At 48.7% G+C, this 20,226-nt stretch overlaps 1 protein-coding gene across 1 annotated transcript in view; it reads right to left on the reverse strand.

Annotated features, from left to right (window-relative positions):
* Positions 1 to 20,226, reverse strand: part of KIF15 (kinesin family member 15) — a 1,036,090-nt gene that overhangs the window by 419,953 nt on the left and 595,911 nt on the right. Inside the window, 1 exon segment of the mRNA XM_030209299.1 lies at positions 13,784 to 13,869. Within this exon segment, the coding sequence (XP_030065159.1) occupies positions 13,784 to 13,869 (86 nt within the window).

Consider the following 20,226-nt stretch of genomic DNA (forward strand, 5'->3'; position numbering starts at 1 on the left):
GGTCCGACAGGGTTCGGTCCCGTGGCTCACGAGTTGAGGGAGTGACCGGGGCCGACTGCCCACGCGGTCTCTCTACCCCACTCTCGCCGGCGGACCGGCGGGCCGACGGGACCTGTTCTCCTGGGGTCGCTGCCATCGGTGCCGATGTCTCGGGCATCGATACCGGTACCGAAGAACCGGCCTTCGATACCGATGCCGTCGAGGTCGACGTCGAGGGGCCGGCGCAAGTTCCAAAAAGACGGTCCCGCAGAACTTGCCTCGCAACCTGAGTCCGTTTCCGGAGACCGAGACACAAAGCACACGACTTGAGATTGTGCTCCGGCCCGAGGCACTGGAGGCACCAAGCGTGGGTGTCGGTCTGCGAGATCGGCCGGCCGCAGCGACCACACTTTTTAAATCCACTCGGGACCTTCGAGGACATCGACGGAAAAATCGCGTCGGCGAAGTCAAAGTCGGCAATGGTGGCTAAAATCACACCACGAAAATTGAAACCGACCGAGCGGCCACTAGGCCGCAACGAGGCGTCCCCGCTAGAAAGCGAGGGAAAAGGGAGGAGCGCGTGCTCCACACGCGCAAAATTCTTTTTTTTTTTTTTTTTTGGATAACAAAACGAAACGAAAGAAGAAGAGGCCGAAAAGGCCAAGAGCGACGACCCGCGTAAACGCGGTCGAAAATTCCGGCGGCTGAAACGAGAGAGTTGCAAAAACACGACTCTCTCAGTCGCGGAAAAAAAGTAACTGGCGGGAGCGGTCGCGCACAAGCGGGAAGACGGCCGCGCATGCGCGGTGGGCGTGCCCTGCGTGCCGACCGTCCCGCGAAGCTTTTTCCGGTTGGTGGGGGCTGCCGCGGACGTCAACCCAGTCGTGAGAACAAGCAGCCTGCTTGTCCTCGGAGAACGAGATGACCATCTGTATTGCTAAGACTTATGCATTACCGAAAGCCTTGAAAACGACATACGACCACCTCAACTTCCGGAAAACACTAAAAATTAACCTGTTTAAAAAAGCATACCCCACCAATCCAACTTAAATGCCTGATCTCTGCAACACAACAAAACTAAAGTACGTAATGGACATAACACAACTCTACCGCTGTACGATTCCCTAATGTGGTGCCACATGAACTTTACCTACCACAACATCACTTTGTATTTGTTCACACCTGTGTCGGCAAACGCCTCTCCGGTACTATGTAAGCCACACTGAGCCTATAAATAGGTGGGAAAATGTGGGATACAAATGTAACAAATAAAAATAAAAATAAAGACTTAACGAGATGACTGGTGAAGGTGCATAAAGACATTGCGACTGTGCAATCAGATATTAAAGAAGTGGTGGACATTTCGTGCCTTCAGTGTGGGGGCCGGGCATCGTCCCCAGGCCTGTACTCTGTCTTCTGTTGAAGAAGAGGACTCAGGCGGCGAGATTGGCCCAGTGGAACCTTTTGTTCGGGGCCTCGTCCGGTGCTCCGACGTCTGCGATACCGAGGTCATCGTCTGGTGCGTCGACATTTGCGGTACCCAGCTCATCTGGGAGGATGGCCCTGAGGCTCTCATTCAGAGCGGCTGTCGAGGAAGGCAAGGAGTCCGGTACCAGCGACGAGCTCAGAATCTGTCCAGGACACTGAGACGGTACCGGGCTGTCCACAGTGGAGCGCATCGACACCTCCTGTACACAGAGGGTGAGCGGTCCTCCCAGTGTCGACGCTTGGGTGCCGGCGGCACCAGCGACCCTGAGCTCTTGGTACCGCGTCTGGAAGGCGACCGACGTCGATGCTTCTTTGCCTTCGCACGAAGCACGTCACCTCCCGGTACCGAAGAGGAGGACGTCGAATCCAAACGCCTCCTGTGGGCCGGGTCCGAAAGAGGTCGATCCCGGGGGACCTGTACCATAGGAGCCCTCGAGGCAGGCGGAGACCTATTCGAGGACTCACCGCTACCAGAAGGGGAATGGACAGCCCTCACTTGCACTCCGGAAGACGAAGCCCCCTCCAACGACATCGATACCACCGATGACCTCGGTATCGCAGACATTGGAGCACCGGCAGATGAGCTGGGTACCGCAAACGTCGACGCACCAGACGATGACCTCGGTATCGCAGACGTCGGAGCACCGGACGAGGCCCCGAACAAAAGGTTCCACTGGGCCAATCTCGCCGCCTGAGTCCTCTTCTTCAACAGAAGACAGAGTACAGGCCTGGGGACGATGCCCGGCCCCCACACTGAAGGCACGAAACGTGCCTATCAGTGATGGAGATAGTCCGGCTGCACTGGGTTCACTTTTTGAAGCCACTGGCTGGCTTCGAGGACATGGGCGGAAATTTCACACCGGCGAAGTCAAAATTCGCGATGATGGCTAATGGCACCAAAAAAGTTAGAAAAAACCCGCATGGGCGGCTAAAAAGGCCGTGCCCGACAACGAAAGAAAACTTAACGGGAAAACTCTCGAAATAAGGGAATTTTTTTTTAAAACGAAGTACGAACACGACGGAAAAGAAGAATCCGGACACTTCCGAATGGAAGAACGCAGCAAAAAGACGCGAGGGGTCTCCTTGGGGCGCAGACTGACCGAAAACAGCCGTACTGAGCCGCGGAAAAAAAGAAGACTGGTGATCGCGCTTGCGTTCGGGCAGGAAGACGGTCGTGCTTGCGCACGCGAGGGCTAGCAAACGCTGTTGCTAGTGAAGATCTCCGATCGGAGGGGCTGCCGTGGACGTCACCCATTTGTGAGAACAAGCAGCCTGCTTGTCCTCGGAGAATAATGGGTTATGCCCATCTGCCAGCAGGTGGAGCTAGAGAGCACTAATGAGCTATGCTTTATAAGGTGCTGTGCTGCCAGTATTCAATAGCTAAGCAGTAGGAAAAAAGTGATTTATAAGCAAAAAAAAACCCTCCTGTCTCCATAATGTTAGCAACATGAACCAGAATTAGCTCAAACCTGCAAAATAACGTGTGCCTAAAAACCAAAGAAACCTCTAAACTATGTACATTAAGAACTGAGTACCTATGAAGGGTGGGTTCAGGACTGATCCTTTGAGACTAAAGAAAAGAAAATCATCAGTTAATTACTAATTTTTCCTTTCATCACATCACCAAAGGATCAGTCCAGATGAATGGGATATAAAAAGCAGTCCTTTATTAGGGAGGGATTATGACAACCCTGCAGAAATAACCTGAGCCCCAAAGGGGGCATCTGATCTGGCCACCACATCTAAATGTTAATGCATAATGAAGGAATGAGAAGCAGCCCATGTAACAGACCTACAAATGTCCTCCAAACAAATAGCTTGTACTTCAGCAAAATAAGTAGATAGGGATCTTGTAGAATGAGCCTTAACATCTAGGGGAGCAGACTTCCCTGACAATAAATAAGCTGAAGAGATAGCCTCCTTCAACCATCTAGCCACCGTTGCCTTGAAGGCCTGAAACAAAAACAAAACAAAACAAAATGATGATCAGAGCGTTTAAAATCACTGGTAGATTTTAAGTAATGCATAAGTACTCAACATCTAAGAGACAAAGCGAAAAGTAGTCTGAGACAATCTTCACTTTGAAACAAAGGCAAGATGTCTGATTAATGTGAAGAGAGGACACTACTTTGGTCCCTCCCAGGTGCGTTGTGTGTGTGTGGCATTAATGCTGGCTAGTCAACTGGGTAGCGGAAGACCCACCGACTGTACATCACTGGACGGTAAAGATGATCCAGATGGCTGGCTGGGAAAGGGAAAGACCAGTCATCTGGGCAGAAGCGCGGCCAGGTGTACAGATCTCTGTGGCAGCTTTATGAAGTGTTGTCTTCAGGGCCTCAAGTTCCTCCAGGAGTGGGTGGGAGGGGTGGGTAGAGGGGAGGGGGTGGGGGAGGGGAAGTAGGAGATGTCTGTATAGGGGGGGTTGAAAAATAAAATAAGGTGGACAGAGGGGAGGGGATGGGGGAAGTAGGAGATGTCTGTATGGGGGGGGGGGGGGGGGGGTGAAAAATAAATTAGGTGGACAGGACGTTTTGCATTTATATATGTTTATGTCTTCATGGTCAGAACGCCTCTGTTCCCAGTGCCGGTGACCCAGTGTTTTGGTTCTCCAAATCATATTGGAAAGTTCCAAACCTGTTCTAGAGACTGTGAGGCTCGCTTTACCCAAGAAAAGGGTATAAGAAGCCTTTGGAAAAAATCACCTGACAACCTGCCACCTGCTCCACCTGTTGTCTGACCATTCTTACTGCGGTTCCTGTATCCTCCCGGGAGATTCAACGGCTTCCTGACTGCCTCTACCTCCGGTGCCCATGAACATGAGAGTGGGAGAGCCCTTCACCGTTAGTCAGGTTGTAACTGTCTTTTCTATAGTGCTCGTGGAGTTTGGGGTCATAACCAGTTCAGGCCTAGGGTATAGGTGTTATTTTCACCTTGCCTTGACAGGTACAGAAATACTCATTGCTTTTTCAACAATAAATTAGCTTGTGTCCTATTCTTTTCAGTGTATATTTTGGGCTGTGAGAGCTTGGGTCTGAAGATGGAGGGATGTTTATTACACCTAACCTAAAAAACCCAGCGTGCTACCTGTTCATATTTTGTTCTTGGTGGTTCCCTCAATATCAGCCCCTACCTGGTGTGAGGTTAGGATGGTTTGTGGGGCTGACTTAGGTAAGTCAGCCCCACAAACCATCCTAATAGGAACTCTTGTTTCAGAAAAGTGCAGGAAAAGATCTTGCAGAAGATAAGGTGACTAGAAAAACTGATTTCAAAGATCTTTTATAGTGGCCTTGGGAAGAGGTTCAAATGGAGCCTTTCGAAGAGCTCTGAAAAACAATTTAAGATTCCATTCTGGACAGACCTTCCTAAGAAGAGGAGGCAAATGAGTAATTTCTAATCTAATCTAAAATACACTTTTATAACACAAGTACCTTGTAAATTTCCTTTAAGAAAATGGATCACATCAGTATGCACTCCAAACAAAAACTCATTTAATACAGCCTCTATAACATGCTAAAGCTGCAGCTTGAACTTTGAGAGAATTAAGAACCAATGCTTTCTTAAAAACCGAAAATACTATATAATGCCTTTGTATTGCTCCATGGTGCAGTCACACCTTGAGTACTGCGTTCAGTTCTGGTCGCCGTATCTCAAAAAAGATATAGCGGAATTAGAAAAGGTTCGAGCGACCAAAATGATAAAGGGGATGGAACTCCTCTCGTATGAGGAAACGCTAAGAGGTTAGGGCTCTTCAACTTGGAAAAGAGACGGATGGGGGAGATACGATTGAGATCTACAATATCCTGAGTGGTGTAGAATGAGTAGAAGTAAATTGATTTTTACTTGTTCCAGAAGTACAAAGACTAGGGGACACTCGAGGAAGTTAAGTGGAAATACTTTTAAAACAAATAGGAGGAAATATTTTTTTCACTCAACGAATAATCAAGCTCTGGAACTCTTTGCCGGAAGATGTGGTAACAGCGGTTAGCATATATGGGTTTAAAAAAAAGTTTTGGACAAATTCCTGGAGGAACAGTTCATAGTCGGCTATTGAGACAGTCATGGGAAGCAACTGCTTGCCCTGGGATTTGTAGTATGGAGTGTTGCTACAATTTGGGTTTCTGCCAGGTACTTGTGACCTGGCTTGGCCATTGTTTGGAAAACAGGATACTGGGCTAGATGGACCATTTGACTGACCCAGTATGGCTACTCTTATGTTCTTATGATACCTGAACGGTGTGTGCAGCTGTATCATCTGTGCCAGCTCCTCTTTGAGCATGACTCGGTACCACTCATTGAAGGTAAGCATCAGCAAAGGCTGAGGAGCCGGGACTGGTATAGCCTGTGAAAAAGCAGGTGCTGAACTGGAAGCAAGAATCTGACTGCTCAGAGACTGATACACCAGCACCTCCACCAAGGAGAGGGGAGCGCTTCTCAGGTACCGGTGATGATGCCCTAGCGCTCCTGGCACCGTGTGTCGAAGAGGATTGATGCCTACTTCTTGGGATTTCCCCAGCCCTGAGCATCATGGTCCTTCAATGCTGATTAGGACATCGTTGAACCTGTATGTGATCTCTGTCGGGTCTGGTGCTGACCGGTCACGGGGCCAACTTCAGCACCTGACGTTGAGCAAGTGGAGACCCCCCTCGATGCCTGTGTGCTCCCAGTGGTAGCTGATGCCTGGGCAGCCATCAAGGTCAATGCTTCCACAGTGCCGATGTCGACGGATCAGCCTTTGAGGAGCCAAAACTCTCTCCTGCTAGACTTGACGCGCCCTCTGGGTCTTCAACTGCATTTTCAGAGAGAACAGGAGATAGAGTCGGGATTAAGCACAAGGCACTCGATACACCAAGAGTGCGGGTCCATCACCGCAATCACCTGATTACATTAGGTGCACCTCTTGAAGCCACTAGAGGTCTTCTTAGACATTAAGGAAAGAATTGCAGGCAAATTAAATTCCTCAATTTTGGACTACAAAAAGGGGCAGAGCACAAATCAAGGCTGATGATTAAGCATAAGCGGGCCTATCGAGCCAAGAAAAAGAAAGAAAACTTCAAGGGATGAAAACACTAAGAACTAAGAGGGAAAATAAAGTGAAATCAAAGACAAAAATGGAAGAAAAATATCCGCACAGGAAGACACTGCAAATGTAGAGAAAAAAGCGCAAAGGGGAGGACGCAAAGCCCCAGTGTATGCCCTGACTGGAGACATCCACTTGCTGTGATCAGGCTGAGGTAAGCCCTTGTGGATAACAAACTTTGTGAGTTTGCTGGAGGTCTGGCCAGCGCAAAACCTGACAAGTCAAAGAGAACTGTTTGGGGCATGGCAAACCCACAGCTGCAGACTGTGTTTGAGCCACCGTCAGAGGCTGGCTTACTTGCTGAACTGGCAAGGTTTGCCCCATTCTATACTTCGGACTCTGAAGCAATAGGCCCGTGAGTACATGACAATAAATATTAATAAAACTTTGTTCTTGAACCGCAAGGGTTTACCCACACCACTACTGCTTGGCTCTGTGAAGAAACAGGCCAGGGAATTTTGGTTCTTGTGAATAAATATTTATTTTTGCACGTTACTCTTTTTGCCATCTGTATTATTTCCTCCAGCCATGATCAAACCCCCCACTCGGGGTCTCACATGGTCCAACAACCGCAACATCTGCCGAGCTGTGACCTGCTGAGAGGTTTGAACCAGAGAAACCAGTGCGATCAAAGCGTCTGCTCTCGGTCCCAGGAGGAAGGCTAAGACTTTCTGCATATCGAGCAGGGTTCCAATGAACTCCAATTGCTGAGCAGGGTGTAAATGGGACTTGGGGTAGTTTAAAATGAACTCTAGTAGCTCAAGCACCTGAATAGTCCTCTAAATGGACTCCCAAGCACTGTCCTCCGATGTGCTCTTCACCAGTCAATTGTCGAGATAAGGGAACATATGGACTCCCAGCCTGCGTAGCGACACTGCGACTACCTGGAATATAATCCCCGTCCTTCTTCCCCTGAATTAACAGGCTCAACCATATGGTCCTTCAGAAGGGCTGAAAGTTCCTCTGCAAGTACCTGCTTGTGCTGACAGCTGAAGAAATGAGCTGTTGGTGGGCAATTTGGAGGTTTCTAACACCAATTGAGGGCGTATGCGAAACAGAAGAACCCACTGGTCAGAGGTGATAAGGGGCCACCTTTTGTGAAAAAACTTCAACCTCCACCCAACTGGCAAGTCATCTGGCACAGACACTAGGACAGCGGATATGCTCTGTTGGGTTCTATGGCTCAGACTTAACAATTCTAACATGTACAAATTGAATATAAACATCGTTTCCCCCAAAATCTATTCCTGTATCCCCCCTTCCCCCTCTCCCCAATAGATTCGAGACCTGCATCTAAACCTCCTCCTTATGTGTCATACACCATTTATCGTATATGTCCCAAATTCTAAAGTAATGGGCGATTGTTCCTTTCCTTAAAGCTGTAAGCTTTGACATCAGCCTCACATTGTCCAATCTTTCCAAAACTACCTGTAGGCCCGGTATTCTTGGTTTCTTCCAGGCAGCTGCAATAGTCATCTTGCTTGCCACAAATAGCTGAGTACCAAACTGATGTACGGCTCGTTTAATTCCTTTAGGTTTAAAGTGTAGCAAACAGCTGTCCATGGTCACAGGGTACTCAACTGCTGCTACATTGTTCAAAAGGTTCACTACTTCATTCCAAAATTGTTGCGCATGATCACATTTCCACCATATATGACACATATCTTCCTGTTCTTCACATTGTCGCCAGCACAGCACAGAACCTGTTTTATACATTTTCACCAGGCGACTTGGTGTGTAGTACCAACAGTATAAAATCTTATGACCATTCTGTCATCGCACTAGAGGCTGATACTCGCAATAGAGATCAAAATGCTTGTGCCCATTGTATGGATTCATATGTCATTCCCATGGCCGCCTCCCATTTGGCAGTATAATGTTCCACTGGGGTGTCATAACAACAAGGCCTTGTAGAGTCTAGTGATACCTCCTCTCCCTCCCCCCCTCATCATTCCCTGTTCCAATAGCGTTTTGGCCAAACTAAGTTCTTCCTCCGCCCGGCGCTTAATAAAGTCCTTCACCTGAAAGTACTGGAAGGCCTATAGGGGGCAGAGCCCATGTTCCTGACATAGTTCTGTGTATGAGATCATGTTTCCTTTTTCATACATCTGGCCGAGTTCACAGAAGCCCATTTTTTCCCATTCTAGATAGGCATTATCTGTCACGTCTGTGGCCGTGACCCCTCTCAGACTCACCTTATTTCCTGTGGTCAGCTTCTGAGCTGGCTTCTGTCTGTTCTTTGTGAGTTAGTTCTGTCTCTGTGTGCTGGCTGTATTAGATTGTCGGTGTGCTGTCACCCGTTCCAGATTTCAGCTCAGTCCAGTCCGGATCTTCCAGGCTGCCCGACCCTTAGTTGCCTGGTGATTGTTGCACCTGAGTCTCAGCTGCCTGCTGGGCTTATTAGCCATTTGGAACCTCTCTGCCTTTGCCTTTGCATTGCGTCTAAGGCCCTGGTATGTTGGTGCTTGTTGCACTTCTGCTAGTCCAGTGTTTGCCTGAGATTCTTGCCTGTTTCTAGTTAGTCTGTGTTTAGTTTGGGTTTGCTTGCTTTCCTTGCCTGGTTTCTTGTTTGTAATTCTGGGTTTAGTTTCTGTTTGTCTGTGTTCTGGCTTTGGGGCTTGCTGCTCTTAGTTCTGTGTCTTGTTAGTCAGTATTTGTTCCCTGTTCATTGGCTGTTCTGCAGCTTTCTGTTCTGCCCTTTAGCTTTCCCTTCCTTGCCCAGTCTCCTGCCTTGCTGCCCATGTTCCTCCCTTTCCCCTCTGACCCTCAGTCCCTTTGCTTCCTTGCTGTTATCCAGTCCTGCCCTGTCCAGCAAGTCCTGCCGGCCACCTGAAGCCCAGAGCTCAACTCTGGGTGAAAAGTGGCCAAGAGCAGGTGAAGCCTACTGCTTGCCTGAGAATTACCTAGTCTCCGGTGTGGGGTGGTTTTGCTTGAAGGAGGAGGAGGAGAAGCCCGACTTGCCTAGGCGATACCGACGGGCTTCTTGAAAACGGCCCTTAGAGAAACCAGGGCGAGCACTGCTGGCCCTTGCCTTGACCTCCGGCAACCTCTTACCTTTAGAACTGCTGAGATCCATCACGATCTTGTCCAGCTCATCCCCGAAGAGCAGCTTGCCCTTAAAAGGCAACTTGGCTAAGCGGGATTTGGAGGCATGGTCAGCTGACCAATGCTTAAGCCATAGCCATCAACGGGCAGAGACGGTCTAAGACATACCTTTAGCCGAGGCTCTCAAAACATCATACAGCAAGTCTGCCAAGTAAGCCAAGCCAAACTCCAGAGCAACAAAATAAACTCGGGAGAGAAACCCCCGTTTGTGCACCTCTGCAACCTGGGCCACAGCCCTAGAGGAACTCTCAACCTCCACTCCATAGAGCGGGGGAGAGGCGTGCTGCGCATCCAAAATGGCATCCGGCACGTCACTCTGCGAAGGAGCCGTGCGGGAAGCATGGCGCTTAAACTTCGCCATCTTCTTACTGCCGCCCAATTCAAAGGCGGCCATATCAGAGGCCGTCCGAGCTGCATGGGTGGCCGACGTTGGAAGGGCGGACATCGGGGGATGGGCGCCTAAGGCGGGAAAGGCCGCCGACGCCCCAGCGGAGGAAAGAACGGCTAAATCAGCAAAGTCCGGAAGGGCGCCCAAAAAGGGCTTCTCTGCCTCCGATCCCCGCGCCTCCCCACTAGCCGCGCGATCGCGGTCTGGGGAGCGCTTTTTCAAGCCCTTACCATCCGACGCCATGATCCACGAGGGAAACGTTTGGGGAACCCCCTGCCTGCTAGGAAAAGGTAAAATTACCTGCTTCTTGCTCGGAGCTGCAACGAATTGTGTCCCAGTGAGCAGCTGCAAGTAAAATCTTTTCTGCTTCAAGATTGTTATGTTTGTTTGTTTATTTTAACGGAGCCAGCGGGAGGGGGGAGAAAAGGAGGGACCTGGCACCACCAGGTTTGCACTTGCTCACGAAGAGCCCTCAACCCAGGTACTCAACAAAGCCTAAGTAAATAGGCGTGGAGTCCAAGCCAGAGCTGCTGCGTGTGACCACACACCTGCTAGATAGAATACTGAGGATTTCCTGGTAGCACATGACCACATATCTCCACCTGCTGGTAGATGGACACAACCCACCAGTCTATGGATTGATCTGCTTGATGATATGGAAAAGCAGTTGCTTAGTGGGTTTAAAAAAAGGTTTTGCTAGCTTCCTAAAAGAAATGAAAAGTCCATAAGACATTATGAAAATGGACTTGGGGAAAATCCACTGCTTATTTCTAGGACATGCAGCATAAAATGTATTGTACTGTTTTAGGATCTTGCCAGGTACTTGTAACCTGGATTGGCCACTGTTGGAAACAGGATGCTGGGCTTGATGGACCTTCAGTCTGTCCCAGTATGGCAATACTTATATACTTATGGGGCTCATTGTCAAAGCACTTAGGCTTACAAAGTTCCGTAGGTTGCTATGTAACTTAAGTCTAAATGCTTTGAAAATACAGCTCACTGTTGTCCCACAAGTTTTTAACTTTTCTTGGGTATCCAGATAATTTATTTGTGGGTTTTATTTTGGGGTAGAAAGTGAACTTGTAATTTTGCTCCCTACAGCAGGTAACCTTTTCATCTTTATTTCTCCTGTGCTGTACTGCTTACAGAGAATGTGATTTCTCAGTGTTTCCTTTTCTAATTTTGGTCCTTTATTCTGTAATTGGTGAGGATTGATCTGTGTTCTTTGAGTGACCAAGGTGAGAGGTTCTGCTGGCATGTAATTAGTGGGTTGATCCATAGGAGTCTGATTTGTCTAGTTTTCCAATAGGAAGCATATAGCGGTTCTGTATATTCACTGCTACCTTTTTAAAGGTACAGTTACTGATATTGTGTGTTCAGAATTGGTGCTGTTAAGCTTGCTACATAGGCTCTGAGAAGCTTCTTTGTAGGATTTTGTGTTACTTCACAAAGATCCTTTATTTGTCTGCCTCTTCAGAAGGAGAAGGGGGTGGACGGAACACTGTCAGGAACTCCAGGGACTCGAACTGGTTCATGTCAGCTTCAGAAAGGAGAGAAAGCAGTAGAACCAGAGGGAAGGACAAGACGACTTATTTTATTAAGCTTAATAAAGTATTTATATTTCTTATAAAGCAAAAGTTGAGGGATATGTGACACTGAAGTTATTTCCCAGGATGCTGTGATATGAGTTGAAAGGTTCACCAGATTCAAATCTACTATAATGGTAAAGTTTTATGTTATGGGATAATGCAACTTCATTTTAAAAATGTCAGTGCTTCCAAGGTTTCTATAAGCGTGCATGTTTGTTGATGCAGGACAGACTTTTTACTTGGAAATCCGTTATCAAGTGCACTCTGAGGCATTATTTAGGAGTATACCAAGCACTACTCACGTCTATATGCCTACTGCCCCCACCCCCCCATGTTAACTGCCCCCTCCCCCAAAAAAAGTCAGGTCTAGCTACGCCCCTGAGTAGTGGAGGATCCTCAGTGGTTAGCAACATTTTATTTTTTTGTGAAGGAGAAATCTGTCACTGCAGCCTTTGGAGAGTATATAATCACATGGTGAGAAGAGAACCATTCCGGAGAGAGACTAACCACTTACAGTGAGTCACTAATAGCAACAGAGGACACACAAGTGGTTTTCGGAACACCCTGGACTATTTAATGATTGGATTGCACTTTTGAAACCGTAATTTTTTTGTCACTGCATTAACTTTTATACTAGTTTTGGTAAACATTCCATTATCGATTATAACAAATCTGTATGTAGAGAGTTGTACAGTACTGAGGCCCAGATGCATCAACCATACGTAAAAAAATCTAAAATATTAAAGTCCTTAACGAATTTGAAAAAACGAAGCATGCAGCAAAAAAACAAGTCGCACATGTTCGGTGCGGTATTGAAAAGTACAATGTGTCAAAGATTCGTAATCCCCGTCGGTAATCGGCCCCTAAAGCATGCGCAGAGCAGCCAAGCGTTATGCTGGCTGCTCTGCGCATGCCACAAATGTCAAAACAAACAAAACAAAAAAAAAAAACACAAACATGTGGCTCCCCGCTTTCCCCTGCATAAAATATCTCAACAAACATCAAAAAAAGGATCGGGAGGGGGCAAAGGCGCTCATCAGGAGCGTCCTGTATGGACGGCCTTGCTCCCCCCCGCTTCTCCCTGTATGAAATAAAAACTCATAAAAATCAAAACTTTTGCAGCGCCGGGCCCCCCTCCCTTCCTGTCTCTCTCTTCTCCTTCTCCCACCACTGCTCCACCTCCCACTATCCTCCGCCCCCGTGCCACGCCCCCCCTGATGTAGGTGACGTAGGTTACTTATGTCAGAGCAGGGCGGGCACAGGATGAAGGAGAGAGACGTCGGTGAAGGCAGAAGCGATCGACGATCAGCTGTTCCATCCCGTGCAGTGCCTCCACACACAGGTGAGAGGCGCTGCACCGGCCATTAAGGCGGAGGGGGGGGGGGGTCCGGTGGAGGGGGGGGAGCAGCGGTGACTTCGGGCGGGGGGGGGGGGCAAGGCCATCCATACAGGACGCTCCTGATGAGCGCCTTTGCCACCTCCCGATCCTTTTTTTGATGTTTGTAAAGCTTTTATATTTTATGCAGGGGAAAGCGGGGAGCCACGTGTTTGTGGTGTTTTTATTTTTTTTATCTCACTTTTCCGTTTAAACATGGCAGCTTGGATTTTTATGGTGCAGGGGGCAGCGGGGAGATGACAGCTCAGGCCTTAGCGACAGGTCTGAGCTCACATTAAATTTCTGACGGTAAATGATTCGTTGCAAGCATCGGTATGGTTAGTGCATTCCGAATTGTCCACATTTCAATGGTAGTTTCTCGTTTGCATAACGTTTTCACTAGCTGCTAGCGTTGTCGGAAAATGGCCTTTGATGCATGCTACGGTTGAAAATTTCTTCGTTAAGGGCCAGTAAAGGTATAGTGCACCTGGGCCTGAGTTACAAATTTATCTTTTTGAGCCCGAAGCACGTTGCTTGCTCTTTATCTGAGGAACCACAAGGACAGAACAAGTTCACTTAGCTTCAGCAGCACCTGGAGTGCCCCTTTGTTTACAGAAGTTCTAGAAAAATGAGTATTAGATTTCTTTATTACTAGAAAAATATGAGAGTCATCCACAGGTGTTTGATAGAAGCAATGTGGATTCCTTTAGTACTTTGAAACAGTGCTTATGGGCACCATCATCACATGACCACATACAAATGCAGGACTGAGAAACACTCACTTGGACTTGGATTCTTTGTCCTCTTGCAACTGTGAAGTTAGCTTCAACTGGTGTTCTTTTTCCGCTGCCAAAAGTGTTAACAGATTCTAAAACAGATTAAAACAAAGATGCCTCTATATTTCATTTTTTTCTATGCGTTTCCAGTAAATACAACTGTTCAGTACAGTATAGTGCATAATCATACAAGTACAATTTAAAATACAAACAAAAACAATTCAAACAAACCCACCACCCATCTCCACTACCCTCCTCCTTTCTCATCATAGAAATTCATATTGCTTTGAACCCAGTATGCAGAGTAAAAAGACTATTAGCTATTTTGTTAGGAAACATATGATTCAAAAAATTTAAGCTCCTATCAAAATGAAAAACCAGGAAATCAGGAGTTCAAAAAGCCTTGAAACTTGACTGGCTCACATCTGACCCACTGGTACCTGACAGTTTCAATGAAACCCGGTGCTGCTTCAAATTAAAAAGTACACCTGGAAAAAGCACCCGTGTGATCCTTGCAGTTAGAACCGAGATTTATGAAGATTGTTGGAACTCAAGAAAGAACAGAATTTTAACCACTGGTTATAAGTTTGTAACCAGTGGTTAACATTCTAAGTGGTGTTTCTTATTTTCATTATAATTCTTCCAGTGTTTGATGCTACTGCAATTGTTCATACATTTTTGGAAACCTTTGACTTTTAAGCTTGATTGCATTGAACATAGCACACTATCCCATTAAAGGAGAGCTAATATTCATTTACTTGGATTCCAAATGGTTTGGGCATATAATGCTTGGGCTGTATGACTATTTAAAAACTAGTTAAAAAAGGCCCATTTCTGACACAAATGAAATGGGCGCTAGCAAGGTTTTTCTCGGAGAGAGAGAGTGAGTGTGAGAGAGAGAGAGAGAGTGTGAGAGAGAGAGAATGTGCGAGTGTGTGTGTGTGTGCGTGACAGAGAGAGAGTGAGTCTGGGTGCGAGTGTGTCTGTGAGAGAGATAGAGTGTGTGCCATGGGCCCCCCTCCCTCCCTCCGAGTTCCAGGGTCGTCCTCCTCCTCCCTCCCAGCTCCAGGGTCAACCCCTCCCTCGGAGTTATTATTAATATTAGCATTTGTATAGCGCTACCAGACACACGCAGCGCTGAACACGTGACACAAAGAGACAGTCCCTGCTCAAAAGAGCTTACAATCTAAATAATACAGACAGACAAGACAGTTAAGGGTGAGGGAAGTAATGGGTGAGAAGGAAGGAAGGAAGGGACAATTGAGTAGTGGCTAGGAGCTAAAAGAAAAAAAAGCAGCAGTGAAAAGGTGGGTTTTCTGCATAGATTTGAAAACAGGTAGAGATGCAGCTAGACGTATAGGTCCAGGAAGTCTATTCCAGGCATAAGGTGCCGCGAGAGAAAAGGAACGAAGCCTGGAGTTAGCAGTGGAGGAGAAGGGGAACGACAAGAGAAATTTGTCCAGTGAGCGGAGCTCACGGGGAGGAATGTAGGGAGAGATGAGAGTGCAGAGGTAATGGGGGGCTGCAGTGCAGAGCGGATGCATTTAAAGGTCAGTACGAGAAGTTTAAACTGTATGCGGAAGCGGACAGGGAGCCAGTGAAGTGACTTGAGGAGTGGGCTAGTGTGGGTATGATTCTGGCGGAAAATAGCGAATGATACATACCTGTAGCAGGTGTTCTGAGGACAGCAGGCTGATTATTCTCATGACTGGGTTGACATCCACGGCAGCCCCCATCAACCGGAAGAAAAATTCGCGGGAGGTCCCGCACGCAAGGCACGCCCACCGCGCATGTGCGGCCGTCTTCCTGCCCGTGCGTGACCGTTCCCGCTCAGTTGAATGATAAGCAAAGGAATGAGGAAAACGCAACTCCAAAGGGGAGGAGGGAGGGTAGGTGAGAACAATCAGCCTGCTGTCTTCGGAGAACTCCTGCTACAGGTATGTATCATTCGCTTTCTCCGAGGACAAGCAGGCTGCTTGTTCTCACGACTGGGGTATCCCTAGCTCTCAGGTTCACTCAAAACAAAAACCCAAGTCAATTGAACCTCGCAACGGCGAGGGCATAACAGAAATTGACCTATGAAGAACAACTAACAGAGTGGAGCCTGACCAAAAGAAATCGGGTCCTGGAGGGTGGAGTTGGATTCAAACACCAAACAGATTCTGCAGCACCGACTGCCCAAACCGAATGTCGTGTCAGGTATCCTGCTGGAGGCAGTAATGTGATGTGAATGTGTGGACCGATGACCACGTCGCAGCCTTGCAAATCTCTTCATTAGTGGCTGACTTCAAGTGGGCCACTGACGCTGCCAGGCTCTAACACTATGAGCCGTGACATGACCCTCAAGAGTCAACCCAGCCTGGGCGTAAGTGAAGGAAATGCAATCTGCTAGCCAATTGGAGATGGTGCGTTTCCTGACAGCGACCCCCTTCCTATTGGGGTCGAAAGAAATAAACAATTAGGCGGACTGTCTGTGGGGCTGTGTCAGCTCCAGATAAAAGGCCAACGCTCGCTTGCAGTCTAATGTGTGCAACTGACGCTCAGCAGGGTGGGTATGCGGTCTGGGAAAAAATATTGGCAAGACAATTGACTGGTTAAGATGGAACTCCGACACCACCTTTGGCAGGAACTTAGGGTGGGTGCGGAGTACTACACTGTTATGATGAAATTTAGTATAAGCAGCATGAGCTACCAGAGCTTGAAGCTCACTGACTCTACGAGCTGAAGTAACTGCCACCAAGAAAATGACCTTCCAGGTCAAGTACTTCAGATGGCATGAATTCAGTGGCTCAAAAGGAGGTTTCATCAGCTGGGTGAGGATGACGTTGAGATCCCAGGAGGCTTGACGGGGGCTTTGACAAAAGCAAGCCTCTCATGAATCGAATGACTAAAGGCTCTCCAGAGATCGCTTTACCCTCTACACGATAATGGTAAGCACTAATTGCACTAAGGTGATGTCGCGTGCACGAGGACCTTGGCACACTGTCAGGCTTCTTCCCCGGGAGCACTGGTTTCGTGAGTCCTTGGACCACTACCGTGGAGCGGCAGTGGCAGGCAAGATCACCTACAAGGTAGAGAGGAGACAAGACTGGACTGGAACCCCGGAGTGGAGTTCTACACAGGAATACTCAGAACTGGAACGCACCGGACGGGCGCGCACTGGAGTGGGGCCCGCTGGACTGGACACACTGGAGTGGCCCCACCGGACTGGAACATACAGGAGAGAAACCCGCTGGACTGGAACCCGGACTGGACCTAGGCTTCACCTACACTTGACTGCCTTCCCCCTCGGGTTGAGCCCTCAGGTTCTGGCAGCCGGTAGGGCTTATAGGAACCGCAGGAATGAAGGTCCAGGAGTGCCCCCTGGCCCCTAGGCGATGGCAAGGCAGACAGGCAGGGAATGTCCGGGTTCTGGCAGTAGGCAGGTTCAAAGCAATGGTCAGGACAAGGAACAAGACTACAGCTGGAGCCTCAGTGTCAAGGAGTACTGGCAACAGATAGAACAAGGGCAGAAGCTCCAGAAGCAAAGGACACACACACAGAAAACCAGCAGGCTAAACACAAGAAGACTAGTCAACTGTACAAGCTAGTAGGAAAGCTATGCCCAAGCAAACCAGTCATACACACGAAACATACATAAAGCAAAACACAGGAAAGCTGTACACAGGCTGACAATGCAAAGCTGTGCCCAAGCTACCAAGTCATACACTAGGAACAAACACAGAGCAAACTCAGAGAACTAGGAAAGCTGTACACAAGCTAACAAACAGACGGTGCCTAAGCTGGCTAGTCTAACACTAGGAACAAACACAGAGAACTAGCACTAACTAATCATGCACTGGAAACAAACACAGAGAACCTAACTAATCAAGCACTGGAAACAAACACAGAGAACTAGCAGCGTTAGGCACAGGCTACAAGCCAGACGGTGCCTAAGCTAACTAGTCAAACAAAGAAACTCACACAGAGCAAACACTGAAACTGTGTACAGAGCACTCTATACACCAGGACCTTTAGATGAGCAATAAACACAGAAGGGCTGGAAACCCACAAGCGATAAACACAGAAGGGCTGAAAACCCACAGAAGGGTAGGAGACCCACAGAGCAAATAACACAGAAGGGTAGGAAGCCCACAGAACAATAAACACAGAAGGGCTGAAAACCCACAGAGCAAAAGACAAGGAAAGCAAACGGTGCTAACAGCACACTAACCTCGGGACCTAAAGCACTGCGGAGGGAATGGCAATGCAAAAGCCAGGACTGTAGTTTCCAAGTCACTAATAAAGCCCTTCAACACCAGAGCCACAGGTGCAGCAATCACCTTGCAACCAAACAGAGGCTTGACACACAAAGCAGTCATCCCATAGGAAGGAACAGCGGGAGCCATCTTGGATACTGGCAAGGAGGAGGAAGCGGCAGCCATCTTGGAAGAGGCAAAGCCCACACAGGTGAGATTCAGTAGGGCAATCAGCACACAGAGCCAGAGAGAAACTAAGACAGAGACAGACACAGAGACAAGCAGAAGCCAGCACAGCCACTGACTCCCAGAAACAGGGTAAGTATGAGGGTGGTCACGGCCACAGACGTGACAGGTGATTCCTTACTGAGTTGGTCTTGAGACCAGACTCTGATAAGTGCAGAAGGTATTCAAGCAGGTTCTGTGCAGGACAAGAACGAGGTTCTAAAGCCTTGCTCTCACACCAAATGACAAACCTCCTCCACTTGAAAATGTAACTCTTTTTAGTGGAATCCTTTCGAAAAGCCAGCAAGACACTGGAGACTCCCTCAGACAGACCCAACGAAGCAAAGTCTACACCCTCAACATCCAGGCCGTGAGAGCTAGAGACTGAAGGTTGGGGTGCAGAAGCGCTCCTTCGTTCTGCGAAATGAGAGTCAGAAAACACTCCAATCTCCACGGTTCTTTGGAGGACAACTCCAGAAGAAGAGGGAACCAGATCTGACGGGGCCAAAAAGGCGCTATCAGAATCATGGTGCCGTGGTCTTGCTTTAGCTTCAGTAAGGTCTTCCCCACCAAAGGTAAGGGAGGATAAGCATACAGGAGGACGTTCCCCCAATGGAAGAGAAAGGCATCCGACGCCAGTCTGCCGTGTGCCTGTAGTCTGGAACAGAACAGAGGCAGCTTGTGATTGGTCTGAGAGGCGAAAAGGTCCACCGAGGGGGTGCCCCACTCTCGGAAGATCTTGCGTACCACTCTGGAATGGAGCGACCACTCGTGCGGTTGCATGACTCTGCTCAGTCTGTCGGCCAGACTGTTGTTTACGCCTGCCAGGTATGTGGCTTGGAGAAGCATGCCAAACTGGCAGGCCCAACGCCACATCCTGACGGCTTCCTGAAACAGAGGGCGAGATCCGGTGCCCCCCTGCTTGTTCATGTAATACATTGCAACCTGATTGTCTGTCCGAATTTGGATGATTTGGTAGGACAGCCAATCCCTGAAGGCCTTCAGTGCGTTCCAGACCGCTCGGAGCTCCAGGAGGTTGATCTGAAGATCTTGTTCCTGGGTGTGGAGCCCATCAACATGAGCTCCCACCCCAGATGCATCCGTCGTCAGCACATTCGTGGGCTGCGGAATTTGGAATGGACGTCCAAGGGTCAAATTGGTCCGATTTGTCCACCAGTGCAGCGAAGCGCGGCAACTGATGGACAGGCGGATGACATCTTCTAGATTCCTGGAGGCTTGGCACCACAGGGAAGCTAGGGTCCACTGAGCAGATCACATGTGAAGGCGAGCCATGGGAGTCACATGGACCGTGGAGGCCACATGGCCCAGGAGTCTCAACATCTGCCGAGCTGTGATCTGCTGAGACGCTCTGGTCTGAGAAGCTAGGGACAGGAGATTCTGAGCCCTCGCCTCGGGAAGATAGGCCTGAGTCGTCTGTGAATTCAGCAGAGCTCCTATGAATTCCAGAGATTGAACTGGCTGGAGATGGGACTTTGGGTAACTTATCACAAACCCCAGCAGCTCCAGAAGGTGAATAGTACACTGCATGGGCCGAAGAGCTCCTGCCTCTGAGGTGCTCTTCACCAGCCAATCGTCGAGATACGGGAACACGTGCACCCCTAGCTTGCGCAGGTACGCCGCAACCACCACGAGACACTTCGTGAACACCCATGGTGCAGAGGCAAGCCCAAAGGGTAGCACACAATACTGAAAGTGACGTGTCCCCAGACGGATGAGGCGCATCCACCCTGTTTTCTTTTCCACAAGGAAGTACCTGGAATAGAATCCCTGCCCTTCCTGCCCAGGTGGCACGGGCTCGACCGCATTGGTGCTGAGAAGGGCGGAGAGTTCCTCTGCAAGTACCTGCTTGTGATGGGAGCTGAAGGATTGGGCTCCCAGTGGGCAATTTGGTGGACTGGAGACCAAATTTAGGGTGTATCCGCACCGCACTATTTGGAGAACCCACTGGTCGGAGGTTATAAGAGG

The sequence above is a fragment of the Microcaecilia unicolor genome, chromosome 1 (assembly GCF_901765095.1).
Source record: "Microcaecilia unicolor chromosome 1, aMicUni1.1, whole genome shotgun sequence".
NCBI lineage: Eukaryota > Metazoa > Chordata > Amphibia > Gymnophiona > Siphonopidae > Microcaecilia > Microcaecilia unicolor.